Source organism: Heterodontus francisci, chromosome 3 (genome assembly GCF_036365525.1).
Source record: "Heterodontus francisci isolate sHetFra1 chromosome 3, sHetFra1.hap1, whole genome shotgun sequence".
NCBI classification, from domain to species: Eukaryota; Metazoa; Chordata; class Chondrichthyes; order Heterodontiformes; family Heterodontidae; genus Heterodontus; species Heterodontus francisci.
In genome coordinates, this window is record NC_090373.1 from 133,129,987 (window position 1) to 133,145,417 (window position 15,431).

Below are 15,431 nucleotides of genomic sequence, written 5' to 3' on the forward strand. Positions count from 1 at the left end.
ATTAGGTGAGGCATCACCCTTACTGTTTCACTGCCCTCTTGACTTTCTTTGTCTCTGCAGGTGCCTGCAAATGCTGTTAGCAACTCTGGTGCGGTGCGTCTTGTGTCTGCACTTACTTAGGAGGATGTGAGGTCTAATTTTTCAAACATTTTATTGTTGAACGACCAGACAGTAGGGGTTTTCATCGGGATTCTTCCCAGACTTCCTTTAACCTGCCCTCTTGGTCACTTTTTCCCCGTTCCTTTCTAACCTGTTGTCAGCCTGGTGCCTGCCTCTCCCCTTTTGTTCTCGGCAAGGGTCCCTTACAGTTCACCAGCCCTCTGCTGGAGGGTCCTCCAAACACCGAGGAGACTTAGAGGTGCAGATTTCACTGTAGGTTGGGGTTTCCCCTCAACCCGGCACATGTGGCAACTCCTACAGTACTCCACCACATCTTTGTGGAGTTTTGGCCCATCAAACTGCTGTCTTATGTGGGCTTTGGTTTTTCGTATGTTCAGCCACTGTAATATCATGGGCCATTCTTACTACTCCTCTCCGGTAACTCTGCAGCACCACTGACTGGTGAACCACTGTCCACTCCTTGCTCTCAGGTCTGAGGGAAGAACTCCATTTCCTCATCAGTATCTCATTCTTTAAATAATAGCAAACAGGGACTCCCTCTGCTTCAATTTCAGACTGGGCAGCATGTGCTAAATTTCTCAATACTGGGTCAGTTCACTGAGCCTCAGCTAGGGAAGATCTCTTTAACTCATTCCCTGGGTCTTCTATCCAAAGAAAGTCTCGGACAGACAGATCTCATGGTCATCTGCCTGCAATGCCAATTCAGTCTCCTCTGGGGGAGCTGGTCTGATCATGGCCTAACTCATTACACATTCAGGAAAACTGCAGGGGACTGTCTCCTGCCACTGCACTGTCTCTCTGACCTCCTGTGGTCTCTCTTTCACTACTGGGGAACCTACCACCTTCATCCCCGCCAGATCATTACCTAGGAGCAGGTCAACCCCATCCACAGGCAAACTAGAGACAATCCCTACGGTCAACGGTCCTGAAACTTGGTCCCTCTCCAAGTGCACCTGGTGTACAGGTACAGGCAAACGCTGCCCTCCAATACCATTCACCACCATTCTGGCGTTTACTGCGCTCTCTGGGGGAAAGGATCAGGCCTTTTCCCAGTAAAAGGGATCTTGTGACCTGTGTTTTTGAGGATTTCTATGGGCTTGCTTGCCCCACTCAAGGGGTATGAGGTTACTCTCCCTTCAGATTCAAAACCCTTATCCCAAGTTGCTTCACCCTGGCTTGGGGAGCTACTAGCTTCAGTGGCAGACATGTTAGTCTTCCAGCACACACAACCACAAGAAAACCTGTATTGAAATCTTTTGTCTTTTTGGATTGGGAACAATTTGGCTTCCCACTTACATTTTCTCGTCTGTCTGCAGGTAAAATCTCGGATGCTAGCCTCCAAATTTCTGTTACGACCAGGTGAGAAGGGTCTAGGTGTTCCCCCTCAGCCTTTGCCAGGCTTAACCTTAACAGAGTTTAATTTTTAAAACACTGTGGTTTAGCTCCCCCTCAGTGAATCCTTGTTCACTGCTTTCCAGTTGTAAGACAAAAAAATCAAACATGTTTCCTTAGATTTAAACAAGGTAGAAGTTTATTAATCTTAAACTCTAATCCGGTTAACGACTACAAATATGCGATGCGATCACGCTACCATGCATATGCGATAAATACACATGCAAATAGAGACAGAAAAAGTAGAAAAGAATAAAGGGGAAAAATTTGAGGCAATATCTGGTAGTTACAGTCCTTTAAGTTCAATGGTTGCCATTAAGTCTTGCAATTCGTTGGGGCCCAATTCACACTTCAACTTGTTCCGTTGTCGAAGTATTTTCTCTCTTGAGGTTTACATGTCTTCCGTGGGTCCAGTGGCTTGGAGAAAGCGAGAGAGAGAGAGACACACAGCCAGGCCAGAGACATGCTTGTTTCAGCTTCAGTTGCACACTGCCTTCTGAATTCAAATTGTCCTGTGGCTAGTTCAGAAAACCTAGACCAGCCAGTTAGTCATGTGACCAGCTTGTTTAACCAGTCCTGGCTTTGTGGATTGTATCATCTTAACAGGGCTCGGTATGTGCTTCCTTATACCTTCAATATCTGGTGATCAAAATCCATTAGGGTTAATTGGAGCAGGGAATAGTTTCTTGGCTCCACAAGCAACATCTCTTCGGATGCAAATATCCTTCCAGTCCAGTGTCTGGTGATCTTCAAACAAGTCATTTCTTCACTTCAGCAAGAGTTTAAAATCAATGCGTGGGTTTCCTCCGGGTGCTCCGGTTTCCTCCCACATGCCAAAGACTTGCAGGTTGATAGGTAAATTGGCCATTAGAAATTGCCCCTAGTATAGGTAGGTGGTAGGGAGAATATAGGGACAGGTGGGGATGTGGTAGGAATATGGAATTAGTGTAGGATTAGTATAAATGGGTGGTTGATGGTCGGCACAGACTCAGTGGGCCGAAGGGCCTGTTTCAGTGCTGTATCTCTAAACTAAACACTGATATGACAAAATTAATATGCCTCATTCTCAGCAGGTAAGGGTCTGCATGACACAATCAAAAAAATAAAGTGAGTGGGAACTCTTATTGGTGAGCTTAGTGCCATGTTTTTGCATTACATTCACTCATTAAAAGTAATCATCGAATTTGCTGTTTTTTAAAAAATTGTTCGATAATTAGTATTTGTTTTGGTCCTTCCAAAGGCATCCAGTCTCTGGAAACAGTACAAATAAGACCAAGATCAACAGGATAACAAATATGCACTATTTATTAATTTACATAGACAACTACACAAGAAAATCACAAGGGCTATCACAGCTGTGAAAAAGCTTACTAATATAATAATCTGCTGCTCACTGTGCCGTATCCTCTACATTGGGGAGATCAAAGATAGCTTTGCTGAAAAACTGTCAGTTCACAAGAGTAACCCTGAACTTCTGGTCGCTTGCCATATTAACTTTCTCTCCCACTTCCACTCTTACTCTGCCTCTGATGCTATTCCAATGAAACTCAGCAGAAGCTTGAGGAGCAGCACCTCATCTTTCAATGAGGCACTTTACAACCTTCTGGTCTCAGCACTGAGTTCAGATCATAAATAAGGCTCCTACCTTTTTCAGACAGCAGATAATGATCATGTATTCTGCAGTTGTCATTTACAGCTCCTCCAGACCAATCTTTGGTTTCTTTACTTGTCCCATTACCACCCTCTTTTGCCTTGCAGCATCATCACTTTTGTCACTTAATCACTCCTGCTTCCCACCATATCACAGACCTTCCCTTTCATTTTTTCTCCCCTCCTCCTCCAATTTACCCACCCCCACCCCCCCCCCCCCCCCCCCCATTTCCCTGCTCAATACTGTTAAATCTCTAACTTCTAGTTCTGATGAAAGGTCAGCAACCTAAAACATTAACTCTGTATCTCTCTCCATGGATTCTCAGTATTTCCAGCGTTTTCTGCTTTTAGTACGAATATAAATGTTGATGTGAACAGTAAGACCTCCTTTAGTTCACCACATAGCTCTGATTATCTTTAGTAGATTTTCAAGTCATTTCTAACCACTGAAGTGCTAATTCTACCTAACATAGTCCCCAATTTCAGCCAGTTTCTTTTTATCAGTAACCCTTCATCTGATGGGTCACTGACCTGAAACATTAACTCTGCTTCTCTCTCCACAGATGCTGCCACACCTGCTGAGTATTTCCAGCATTTCTGGTTTTACTTTCAGATTTTCAGCATCTGCAGTATTTTGTTTTTATCTTTTTATCAGTTACTAGCCCACTTTCTAGCCATCATTAAAATCCTTGGTGTAATTTTCATTCCCAGACATATAAGAGAGACAACAATCTCACACTTTAGCACTCAACTGACAACAAACTTGAGTTGCAAATGTTTTACTATAAACGGATGTTACGCAACATTTTGACATAATTTATTAACCAAACATAATATTCCTGACAAAGCTCTAGGTATATCTGACTTGTGTGTGGAAGATTAAACATTTAAAGTTGCCTTGAAGAAAAAAAACAAGTCCTTGGAGGAGTGGCAACGACCGAGACAGTGAGAGCAAATAAACAAATAGATAAATGCCCAAAAAAGGATGAGTTATTACAAGTAAAATGGGTAATAACTAATAGGAATATAGTGAAGTTGGGGACAAGCGGCATTAACTTGGCCAGCAAGAAATTCAACTTTAGTACTAGCTGAACAAATAAAGGTGAGCTGGTTATGTGTATAAAGTACAAGAATCTGGTTTTACGTATTGATTTTACTCTTAGATAAGCAAATTCTGTTTGAACAATTGTCATCTGAATCATGCATTTATGCTGTCAACTCACAAAATAACCCATTAAAATCCCACTCCCAAAGCAGGAAAACAAACAATTAGCACACAGTTTCAAACCTTAAACTTGGGACCCTTTTTAAAGCAATCTGTTGAATGAGCCTGTACTGTACAACAGTACTGAGTACTGCACCAGCAATACAAATCACACTTTGATCAGTTTTAGCTCCAAATTAAGTCGAATGTAAACCCTTGCATCAGGTCCAAAATATTAATAGACACGTCACCGAAGACCTACAAAACAAGTGGTGGACTTCATGACATTGACCATGATTTTGTTCTAAAATAGGTTAGAGCACATATGCCAAAATTAACAGGACAACTGCACTAAAGAGCAGCAAAATTTAGTTTTGTAGCTTCTCATTCACCACAAAGCAAGCCTTTGAACATTCTCAATAGTTCCTTAATGGAAGAATTAGAAAGAAAACATAGATATCTGTCACTCATTTGAGACCTTTAAAAGAACAGAATCGATGGGCTCAGGGAACAGTCATGGCACATGTTATCATTCTGATATGGCGTAGGATCCTGGAAATCATACAGGACCAAGGAAGAAAAACTTGAAAATCTGATTTCTTCAAAACTCCAGAAACACAATTTCACATTTACTTTTCCAGATCCAACTTTCAGATTTCTATTACTTAGTGGCATCTGTATCACAATTAATAATGCGCTCAATTAATAAATGTGTCTTAAGTGCCTGTTTAGAGCCTACAGACTGTCCTAAATATTGAGTAAAGGAGCCAAAGAAATATGTGTGGCACTTTTATTAATATGAAAACTGTGCAGGTACTGAAAAGGAAGGTTAAAAACTTGGTATTCTATGGCAATTGACTCACCTCCCGACATACCAAAGCCTTTCCACCATCTACAAGGCACAGGTCAAGGAAACTCTCCACTTGCCAGGTTGAGTCAAGCTCCAGTACTCAAGAAGATAACGCCATCCACGACAAAGCAGCTCATTTGATTGGCACCCCATCCACTACCTTAAGCATTCACTCCCTCCACCATTAGCATACTGACTGCAATGTGTAGCATCTATAAGATGCAGCCCAGCAACTCATCCAGACTTCTCCAACAATGCCTCCCAAACCCATGACCTCGATCATTTACAAGGACAAGGACAGCAGACACATGGGAACACCACCACCTCCAAGTCACACACTATCCTGACTTGGAACTATATTGCCGTTCCTTCACTGTCGCTGGGTCTAAATCCTGGAACTTGCCCCTGAACAGCACTGTGGGAGTACCTTCACCACGAACTGCAGCAGTTCAAGAAGACAGCTCACCACCACATCAACAACAATTAGGGATGGGCAACAAATGCTGGCCTTGCCGGGAATGCCCACATCCCTTGAATCAATAAAAAAGTTTTACCATTTTGGTACATTAACAAAATGCTACTAGAATTGAGGCATTACAAAATAGAATTGAGGTATTACAAGCAAAGTGTGACGTGATGCATTTTGGCAGAAGGAATAGGGAAAGACAATATATACTTAATGGCACAGTTCTAAAGAGTGTGCAGGGACAGATGGACCTGGGGGTGCATGTGCATCGATCTTTGAAGGTGGCAGAATATATTGAGAGAGTGGTTCGTAAAGAATATGGGATCTTGGGCTTTACAAATAAAGGCATTGAGTACAAAAGCAGGGAAGTTATGCTGAATCTTTATAAAGCTCTGGTTAGGCCACAACTAGGGTATAATGTCCGGTTCTGGTCACCACACTTTCAGAAGGACGTAAGGACCCAAGAGATGGTACAGAGGAGATTTACCAGAATGGTTCCAGGGATGGAGGATTTTAGTTACAAGGTTAGATTGGAAAAGCTGGGTTTGTTCTCCTTAGAACAAAGGAGATTGAGAGGAGATTTAATAGAAGTGCACAAGATTATGACAGGCTTAGATAAGTTAGACAGGAAATACTGTCCCATAAATAAGTGGTACAACAACTAGGGAACACAGATTGAAAGTTTTGGGAAAAATATGCAGCGGAATATAAGGAAGCACTTTTTTTTACAGCAGGTAGTAATGACCTAGAACCCACTGCCCATGAGTGTGGTGGAAGCGGAGACAATCAATGACTTGGAGGGCCACCTGAGAGAAATAGACTTGCAGGGCAACGGGGATTGAGTGGGACTGACTGCATAGCTCCATGGAGAGCTGGCATGGACTCGACGTGCCAAATGGATGCCTTCTGGTGCCATATATAAACTACTCTAAAGCAATTTTCGGTGAAGGTCACTGCAGATGCAGCTCAGTATTTCAACATGCTGCATTGCTAAGACACGTACAACGAACAGGGGTCATGTCTGTCTTTTTCCCATATTGAATTAGAAGGTTGAAAATTCATAGATTAAAAATCATAAAGTCAATCCCTGTCATCCTTACACCTCTCTTCAGACAAGAGACCTGGGGAGCTATATATGGGGAAACTTGACTGGGAGGAAAACTATTTAGAAGTACAAAATTAAAATAAAAAGGTTAAAATAAGCAAAACATTGAATTTGATATTACACCCAGGAGGTTTCAGGCTTAAATGGTACCTGTTGACGCTCCAGTTTTTTGGCCAGTTTTTTAAGAGCCGCAGGGTCATCTGCCTGAACATGATCTGGGGGTCGTTTTACCACTGTGGAAAAAGAGTGCAGAAGAATTTCTCATTATTCAGGAGTGTGACAGTGCAATGAAATAAAAACAGTATAATATACATTAAATTCTCAATCCCTTTAAAAGCTTTAGAAATTCAAAATAGTCCTTATTGTATTTTCCTGTCAGCCAAGTAACATTCAGCAATGACAATCAGCACAGTTTTCAATTTAACAAGACAATAGAACACAATATAAAGCTGTGGTGATGGCAGATGGAATGGTACTTCAAACTCAGATTTGGGGCAAAACCCATAAACCACTCAAGATATGTTCTTTCTTTTACTGTGGATTCATAGCAGAAATTAGGCTAGCCGGTTCAAACTGATCAGAACCCTGATCAGGTGCCATCACTTGCACAATGCCTTTCCACTGAAACTGAATCACGTTTAGAAAAATACATAGCAAATATTATATGCTGCCTACTGGACTATATTTAACAGCTGTGAAAGTGAATGGGAATAGTTATCTAATTCTGTATTATATTAAAGGCATTTAAATAGAAAGCTTTAGCAATCCAAAGTGCAAAATTAAACGAAACAGCTGATTTACCCATTTAGGTACACAAAACATGGTGGGACAGTGAATGTATTCAAGGACCCAGTCTCCACTGCTCTCTGGGGTAGAGAATTCCAAAGATTAATGACCCTCTGAAAGAAGAAATTCCTCCTCAACTCTGTCTTAAAAGGAAGACCACTTAATTTGAAACTGTGCTCCCGAGTTCTCGATTCCCCCATGAGAGGAAACATACCATCAGCATCTACCCCTCTGCATCTTATGTTTCATTAAAATCACCTCTCAATCTTCTAAACTCCAATGTCCAACCTGCTCAACCTTTTCTCACAAGAAAGGCCCTTCATCCTAGGAATCAGCCTAGTCAACCTTCTCTGAACTGCTTCCAATGCAAGTATATCCCTCTTTAAGTAAGGAGACCAAAAATGTACGCAGCACTCTCGGTGCGATCTCGCCAATGCCCTATACACTTGTAGCAAGACTTCCTACTTTTATACTCCAACTCATTGCAATAAAGGCCAACATTACATTTGCCTTCCCAATTACTTGCTGTAACTGCATGCTAACTTTTTGTGATTCATGTACAAGGATGTCCAAATCTCTCTGTATCGCAGCATTCTGCAGTCTCTCTCCACATAAATAATATTTTGCTTTTCTATTCTTCCTGCCAAAGTGGATAACCTCACATTTTCCCACATTATGGGCTGAATTCTGTTGGTGACGGTTGTAAAAGATGGCAACCCGCATGTGCGGGTTTTACACCACAGAGCCGCAGGGATATTATACGCGGCGACTCATTTAAATGGCCGGGCAGACCGCCCCGCCCCAACCCCCTCCCACCCCGATGACGTGGAGGGGGTGGGCGAGCCATCCCCAGCAACTGCGTCCAGCGCCACTGCACAGGCGCGGGTGCCATTTTTAAAGGGCTTCCAACCCTTACACTTAATTTAAATGTTTGAAGGGAAATTTAAATAAAACAGATTTAAAAAATTTAAATACATGTTTGCAACCCCTCTCCCACCCCAACCATTAACAATACACTCATTCCTTGCCCTCTTTCGCCCCGAAAAAATACTTACCTTGTGTACCTGACCTCTCCCCCACAAAGTCCACATACTTTTAACTTTACCCCTTCACACCATCCCCGCCACCAATCAGAATAGTTTGACCCCACTCCCCCCTCCCCGCACTGAGAAACTTACCTCCTCCCCACAGGTGCTGCACCTCGTTTCCCCAGACGAGGATCCAAAGGCGCAGCAGTGCCGGCCGCTGGGATGAAGATCGCAGCAGCACTTCAGGATGTGACAGGAATGTCATTAACTCAGGTAAGTTAATGAATTATGGTCCCGTTGCCGAGCGGTGGGTGCCGGTGATGGGGGAGCGCCACGAGGCCTCGCCGCCACTGGCAAGATCGGGACAGGCCCTGCAAGCGTAGAGAACTGTGGCGGGCCTCCTCTGGGGCAATCTTTATGCAGAAGCAACACCCTCCCCCCTCCACAGCCACGGATCCCAACGTCGAGGCCTCTATAAAATCCAGCCCTAGACTTCATCTGCCAAACTTTTGCTCATTCACTTAACCTATCTATATCTCTCTGCAGACACCTTGTGTCCTCCTCACAACTTGCTTGCCTTCCTATCTTTGTATCATCAGCAAATGTGGCTACACTACACTTGATCCCTTCATACAAGTCATCAATACAGATCGTAAATAGTTGAGGCCCCTGCACTGATCCCTGTGGCACCCCATTAGTTACAGTTTGCCAACCTGAAAATGTCCCATTGATCCCAACCCTCTGTTTCCTGTTAGTTAGCTAATCCTCTATCCATGCTAATATTTTACCCCCAATACAAAGGCTCTTATCTTGTGCATTAACCTTTTATTTGGCACTTTATCAAATGCCTTTTGGAAATCCAAATACACTGCATAAAGGTTCCCCTTTATCCACCCTACTTGTTACATCCTCAAAGAACCCTAATAAATTTGTCAAACACGGTTTCTCTTTTATAAAAACCATGCTGACTCTGCCTGATTGCATTATGATTTTCTAAATGTCCTACTACTACTTCCTTAATAATACGGATTGTCCGATGAGGAAAGATTAAATAGACTAGGCCTGTGTTCTCTGGAGTTTCGAAGAATGAGGGGTGTTCTAATTCAAACATACAAAATTCTTTCAGGGCTCAACAGGGTAGATGCAGGAAAGATGCTCCCCCCTGGCTGGGGAGTCTAGAACCAGGGGACAGTCTCAGAATAAGGAGCAGATCATTTAGGACTGAGATGAGGAGGCCTTTCTTCAGAGGGTGGTGAATCACTGGAATTCTCTGCCCCAGAGGGCTGTAGAGGATCAGTCGTTGAGTATGTTCAAGATTGAAATGATAGATTTTTACATATTAAAAACATCAAGGAATATGGGGATAGCGCAAGAAAATTATGTTGAGGTAGATGATCAGCCATGATATTAGTGATGGTGGAGCGAGCTCAAAGGGCTGAATGGCCTACTCCTGCTTCTATTTCTTATGTTCTTATGCAACAGATTCTAGCATTTTCCCAATGACAGGTGTTAGGCCTATAGGTTCCTGCTTTCTGTCGCTCCCCCCCCACCCCCCTTCTTGAAAAGAAGTGCTACATTTACAGTTTTCCAATCCACTGGGACCTTTCCAGCATCGAGGGAATTTTGGAATATTTACAATCAATGCATGCACTTCTTTCAAGACCTTAGGATGCAGGCCATCAGGTCCAGGGTACTTGTCAGCCTTTAGCCCCATTAGTTTCCCAGTATTTTTTCCTCTAGTGATAGTGATTGTTTTAAGTTACTCCTGCCCTGTTGCCTCTTGATTTTGTGCTATTCTTGGGATGCTTTTTGCAACTTCTACTGTGAAGACAGATACAAAATACTTGTCCAAAGTCTCTGCCATTTTCTTGCTTCCCGTTATTAATTCCTCAGTCTCATTCTCTAAGAGACCAACACTTACTTTAGCTACTCTCATTCTTTTCATTTATTTGTAAAAGTTTTTACTGTCTTTTTATATTTCTTGCTAGTTTTCTCTCATATTGGAATTTCTCCCTCTTTTTTTTTTTAAAGTCATCCTCTGTTGGTTTCTAAAATATTCCCAATCTTCTGGCCTACCACTAATTTTTGCAGTAGTGTATGCCTTTTCTTTCAATTTGATACCATCCTTAACTTGCTTAGTTAGCCACGAATGAAGCATCTTTCTCAGAGTCTTTCTTTCTCAATGGTATATATTTTGGTTGATAGTTATGAAATATCGCCTCAATTGTCTGCCACTGTGTCTTCCCTTTTAACTTATCTTCCCAATCCACTTTAGCCAACTCTGTCCTCATACCCTTGTAACTGCCTTTATTTACATTTAAGGCAATAGTTTCAGACCCAAACTTCTCACCCTCAAACTGAATATGAAATTCTATTGTCATGCTGGACCCCCACCTGCCAAGAATGAGGCATATTAATTTCACCATATGGACATTAAATTTTAAACTGTTGCTGGGAAGAAGAGAAGGCCTGTTGCAAGGGCTGCCAGACTTGGATGAAAAATATTTGCATACTAACATACAGTGTTTGGAGGGACAAAGGGGCTATTCCCTGCTCCAGTTTAACCCACAATGGACTTTGAGCACCAGGTATTGTGTGTAAGAGACATTCCAGGGTCGGCTACGATAAGAGAATCCACAAACAGTTGTGGTCAGACCAGCTAGTCACATGACTAACCTGCTTGGCAACCTGGGTTTTTTCTGAATTGTACAAAGAGTTTGAAGAAAAAAAGACAGTTTGCTCCTGGAGTGAGAAGACCTTTCCTGTCTGCTCCCATCTCTTTCTCACAAGCCTCTGGACCCAGTGAGGACACATGAACTTCAAGAGAGAAAAGTCTCCTACATCGAACAAGGTTTAAGAATAATACTGGGCCCCAACGAAAAGCAAGACCTACCTACAAGCAAGGACTCTACAGTGAGCTCGAAGATTCGTAACCAAAACCATCTTCAGATATTGCCTCAAACTTTTCCACTTTATTTCTTCTGCTCTTTTCTGTCTCTATCTGCATATGTGTACCGCATATGCATGCTAGCATGGGCATGTCGCGTATCCGTAGACGTTAACCGAATTAGAGTTTGTTAAATAAAGTTCAACCTTTTTTCTTTAAACCTAAGAAAACCGGTTTGTCTAGTTTCTTTGCCTTACAATTAGAAGTTAAAAACAAGGATTCACTAAGGTAGAGCTTAAAAAAAGTGTGTTTAAAATTAAACCCTGTTACGTTAAGACCAGGTGAAGGGTGAGAGGGAACCCTAGACTGCTTTCTCACCGGGGTCGTAACACTATCATGGTATGATCACTCATGTCCATAGGATCCTTTACTATGAGGTCATTATTAATCCTGTCTCATTACCAGGTCTAAAATAGCCTGCTCCTGGGTTGGTTCCAGAATGTATTGTTCTAAAAAAACTGTCCCTAATACACTTTACGAACTCATTCTCCAGGCTACCTTTGCCAATTTGATTAGTCCAATCTACATGAAGATTAAAATCGCCCATGATTATTGCAGTGTCTATCCTACAAGCCCCCATTATTTTTTTGATATATATTCTGTCCTACAGTGTAGCTACTGTAAAGGCAACAGTTTTCAATGACCTCCTGTTTCTTCCCTTTTCTCAGCCCCAATGACTCCTTAGTGATTGTTTTTTTCACCTTGCTGAGGCTCACTGGGTACAGACTTTGTCTTCACTGAAGCAGCAGGCTGGCTCTGGTCTGATTTCTTGGATTGTTTTACACGGTCTTCTTGCTTTGCTTTCCGTTCAGCTCGAAGTTCGGCTTTGCCTTTTCCGGCTGAAACTTTTTCACTGCTGACGGGTGTGTCACCTGACGCTGTATTCGCTGTTGAAGCTAAAGCAAATAACAGACGGCACAGTTAATCAGGATTTGCTAAAATTCGTTTAGCTTCAGCTTTTCAAACTACAATCAGTGAGAAAACTAAAGATGACACGTAGTATTTAGTAATAATCACTCCCACTGTAGTTAGGAGGCAATAGTTAGAGATCTCCAAAGATCCAAACTAACCAGCATCAGTGGACAAAATTGTCGAGGGAAAATATCGAATTCACTTAGTTTTCTATAATTGTAAAATCAAAATTATAGAATCATAGAATGGTTACAGCACAGGATGCCATTCAGCCGGTCGTGTCCATGCCGGCACTTGGCAAGAGCAGCTCAGCTCGTCCCACTCTCCCACCTTTTCCCTGTAGCCCTGCAAATTATTTTCTCTTCAGATAATTACCCAGTGCCCTTTTGAAAGCCATGACTGAATCTTCCTCCACCACACTCTCAGGCAGTGCATTCCCAATCCTAACCACTCGCTGCATAATAAAGTTTTTCCTCATGTTGCCTTTAGTTCTTTTGCCATTCACCTTAAATCAGTGTCCTTTTTTTTGTATTCATTCATGGGATGCGGGCATCGCTGGCACGGCCAGCTTTTATTGCCCATCCTTAATTGCCCTTGAGAAGGTGGTGGTGAGCTGTGGGGTAAGTACACCCCTAGTGCTGTTAGGTACGGAATTCCAGGATTTTGACCCTGGTGGGCGATATAGATCCAAGTCAGGATGGTGTGGCTTGGAGGGGGACTTGCACGTGGTGATGTTCCCATGCATCTGCTGCCCTTGTCCTTCTAGGTGGTACAGGTCGTGGGTTTGGAAGGTGCTGTCGAAGGAACCTTGGTGCGTTGCTGCACTGCATCTTGAAGATGGTACACACTGCTGCCACTGTGCATTGGTGGTGGAGGGAGTCAATGTTTGTAGATGGGGTGCCAATCAAACGGGCTTTGTCCGAGATGGTGTCGAGCTTCTTGAGTGTTGTTGGAGCTGCACCCATCCAAGTGAAGAGTATTCCGTCACACGCCTGACTTATGCCTTGTAGATGGTGGACAAGCTTTGGGGAGTCAGGAGACGAGTTACTCGCCACAGGATTCCTAGCCTCTGACCTGCTCTTGTAGCCACGGTATTAATATGGCTACTCCAGTTCAGTTTCTGGTCAATGGTAACCCCCACGATGTTGATAATGGGGGATTCAACGACTGTAATGACATTAAATGTCAAGGGGAGATGGTGAGATTCTCTCTTGTTGGAGATGGTTATTGCCTGGCACTTGTATGGCGTGAATACTACTTGCCACTTATCAGCCCAAGTTTGGATATTGTCCAGGTCTAGCTGCATTTCTACATGGACTGGTCCAGTATCTGAGGAGTCACGAATGGTGCTGAACATTGTGCAATCAGCAAACATTCCCACTTCTGACCTTATGATTGAAGAAAGGTCATTGAAGAAGCGGCTGAAGATGGTTGGGCCTAGGACACTACGCTGAGGAACTCCTGCAGTGATGCCCTGGAGCTAAGATGATTGACCTCAGACAACCATCTTCCTTTGTGCTAGGTATGATTCCAACCAGCGGAGAGTTTTCCCCGATTCCCATTGACTCTAGTTTTGCTCGGGCTCCTTGAGGCCATACTCTGTCAAATGTTGCCTTGGTGTCAAGGGCAGTCACTCTCACCTCGCCTCAAGTTAAGCTTTTTTAGTTTAGTTTAGAGATACAGCACTGAAACAGGCCCTTCAGCCCACCGAGTCTGTGCCGATCATCAACCACCCATTTATACTAATCCTACACTAATTCCATATTCCTACCACATCCCCACCTGTCCCTATATTTCCCTACCACCTACCTATACTAGGGGCAATTGCTAATGGCCAATTTACCTATTAACCTGCAAGTCTTTGGCATATGGGAGGAAACCGGAGCACCCGGAGGAAACCCACGCAGACACTTGCAAACTCCCACAGGTAGTACCCAGAATTGAACCTGGGTCGCTGGAGCTGTGAGGCTGCGGTGCTAACCACTGCGCCGCCCCAAACATTTTGTCCATGTTTGAACCAAAGGAGCTAATGAGGTCAGGAGATGAGCGTCTCTGAGCAGGTTATTGCTAAGCAAGTGCTGCTTGATAGCTTTATCAACGACACCTTCCATCACTTTACTGATGATTGAGAGCAGACTGATGTGATGGTAATTGCCCAGGTTGGACTTGTCCTGTTTTTTGCGTACAGGACATACCTGGGCAATTTTCCATATTTCCGGGTAGATGCCAGTATTGTAGCTGTACTGGAACAACTTGGCTAGGGATGAGGCAAATTCTGGAGCACAGGTCTTCAGTAGTATTGCCGGAACGTTGTCAGGGCACATAGTCTTTGCAGTATCGAGTGGCTTCAGTCGTTTCTTGCTCATGTGGAGTGAATTGAATTGGCTGAAGACTGGCATATGTGATGCTGGGGTCTTCAGGAGGAGGCTGAGATGGATCATTCGCTCAGCACTTCTGGCTGAAGATTGTTGCAAATGCTTCAGCCTTATCTTTTGCACAAATGTGCTTTGCTCCCCCACCATTGAGGATGGGGATATTTGTGAAGCCGCCTCCAGTTAGTTGTTTTAATTGTCCACCACCATTTACGACTGGATGTGGCAGGACTGCAGAGCTTAGATCTGATCCATTGGCTATGGGATCACTTAGCTCTGTCTATCGCATGCTACTTACGCTGTTTGGCATGCAAATAGTCCTGGGTTATAGCTTTATCAGGTTGACACCTCATTTTAAGGTCTGCCTGGTGCTGCTCCTGGCATGCCCTCCTGCACTCTTCATTGAACCAGGGTTGGACACGGCTTGATGGCAACGGTAGAGTGAGGGATATGCCGGGCCATGAGGTAACAGATCGTGGTTGAGTACAATTCTGCTGCTGCTGATGATCCGCAGCATTGCTAGATCTGTTCGAAATCTATCCTATTTAGCACAGTGGTAATGCCAGACGACACATTGGAGGGTATCCACAAAGTGAAGA

At 43.3% G+C, this 15,431-nt stretch overlaps 1 protein-coding gene across 1 annotated transcript in view; it reads right to left on the reverse strand.

Annotated features, from left to right (window-relative positions):
• Positions 1 to 15,431, reverse strand: part of eif2b4 (eukaryotic translation initiation factor 2B, subunit 4 delta) — a 75,286-nt gene that overhangs the window by 35,812 nt on the left and 24,043 nt on the right. Inside the window, exons 4-5 of the mRNA XM_068026032.1 lie at positions 12,250 to 12,444; positions 6,938 to 7,020 (exon numbers count right to left, since the gene is read on the reverse strand). Of these exons, the coding sequence (XP_067882133.1) occupies positions 6,938 to 7,020; positions 12,250 to 12,444 (278 nt within the window). The remainder of the gene's footprint in view (positions 1 to 6,937; positions 7,021 to 12,249; positions 12,445 to 15,431) is intronic.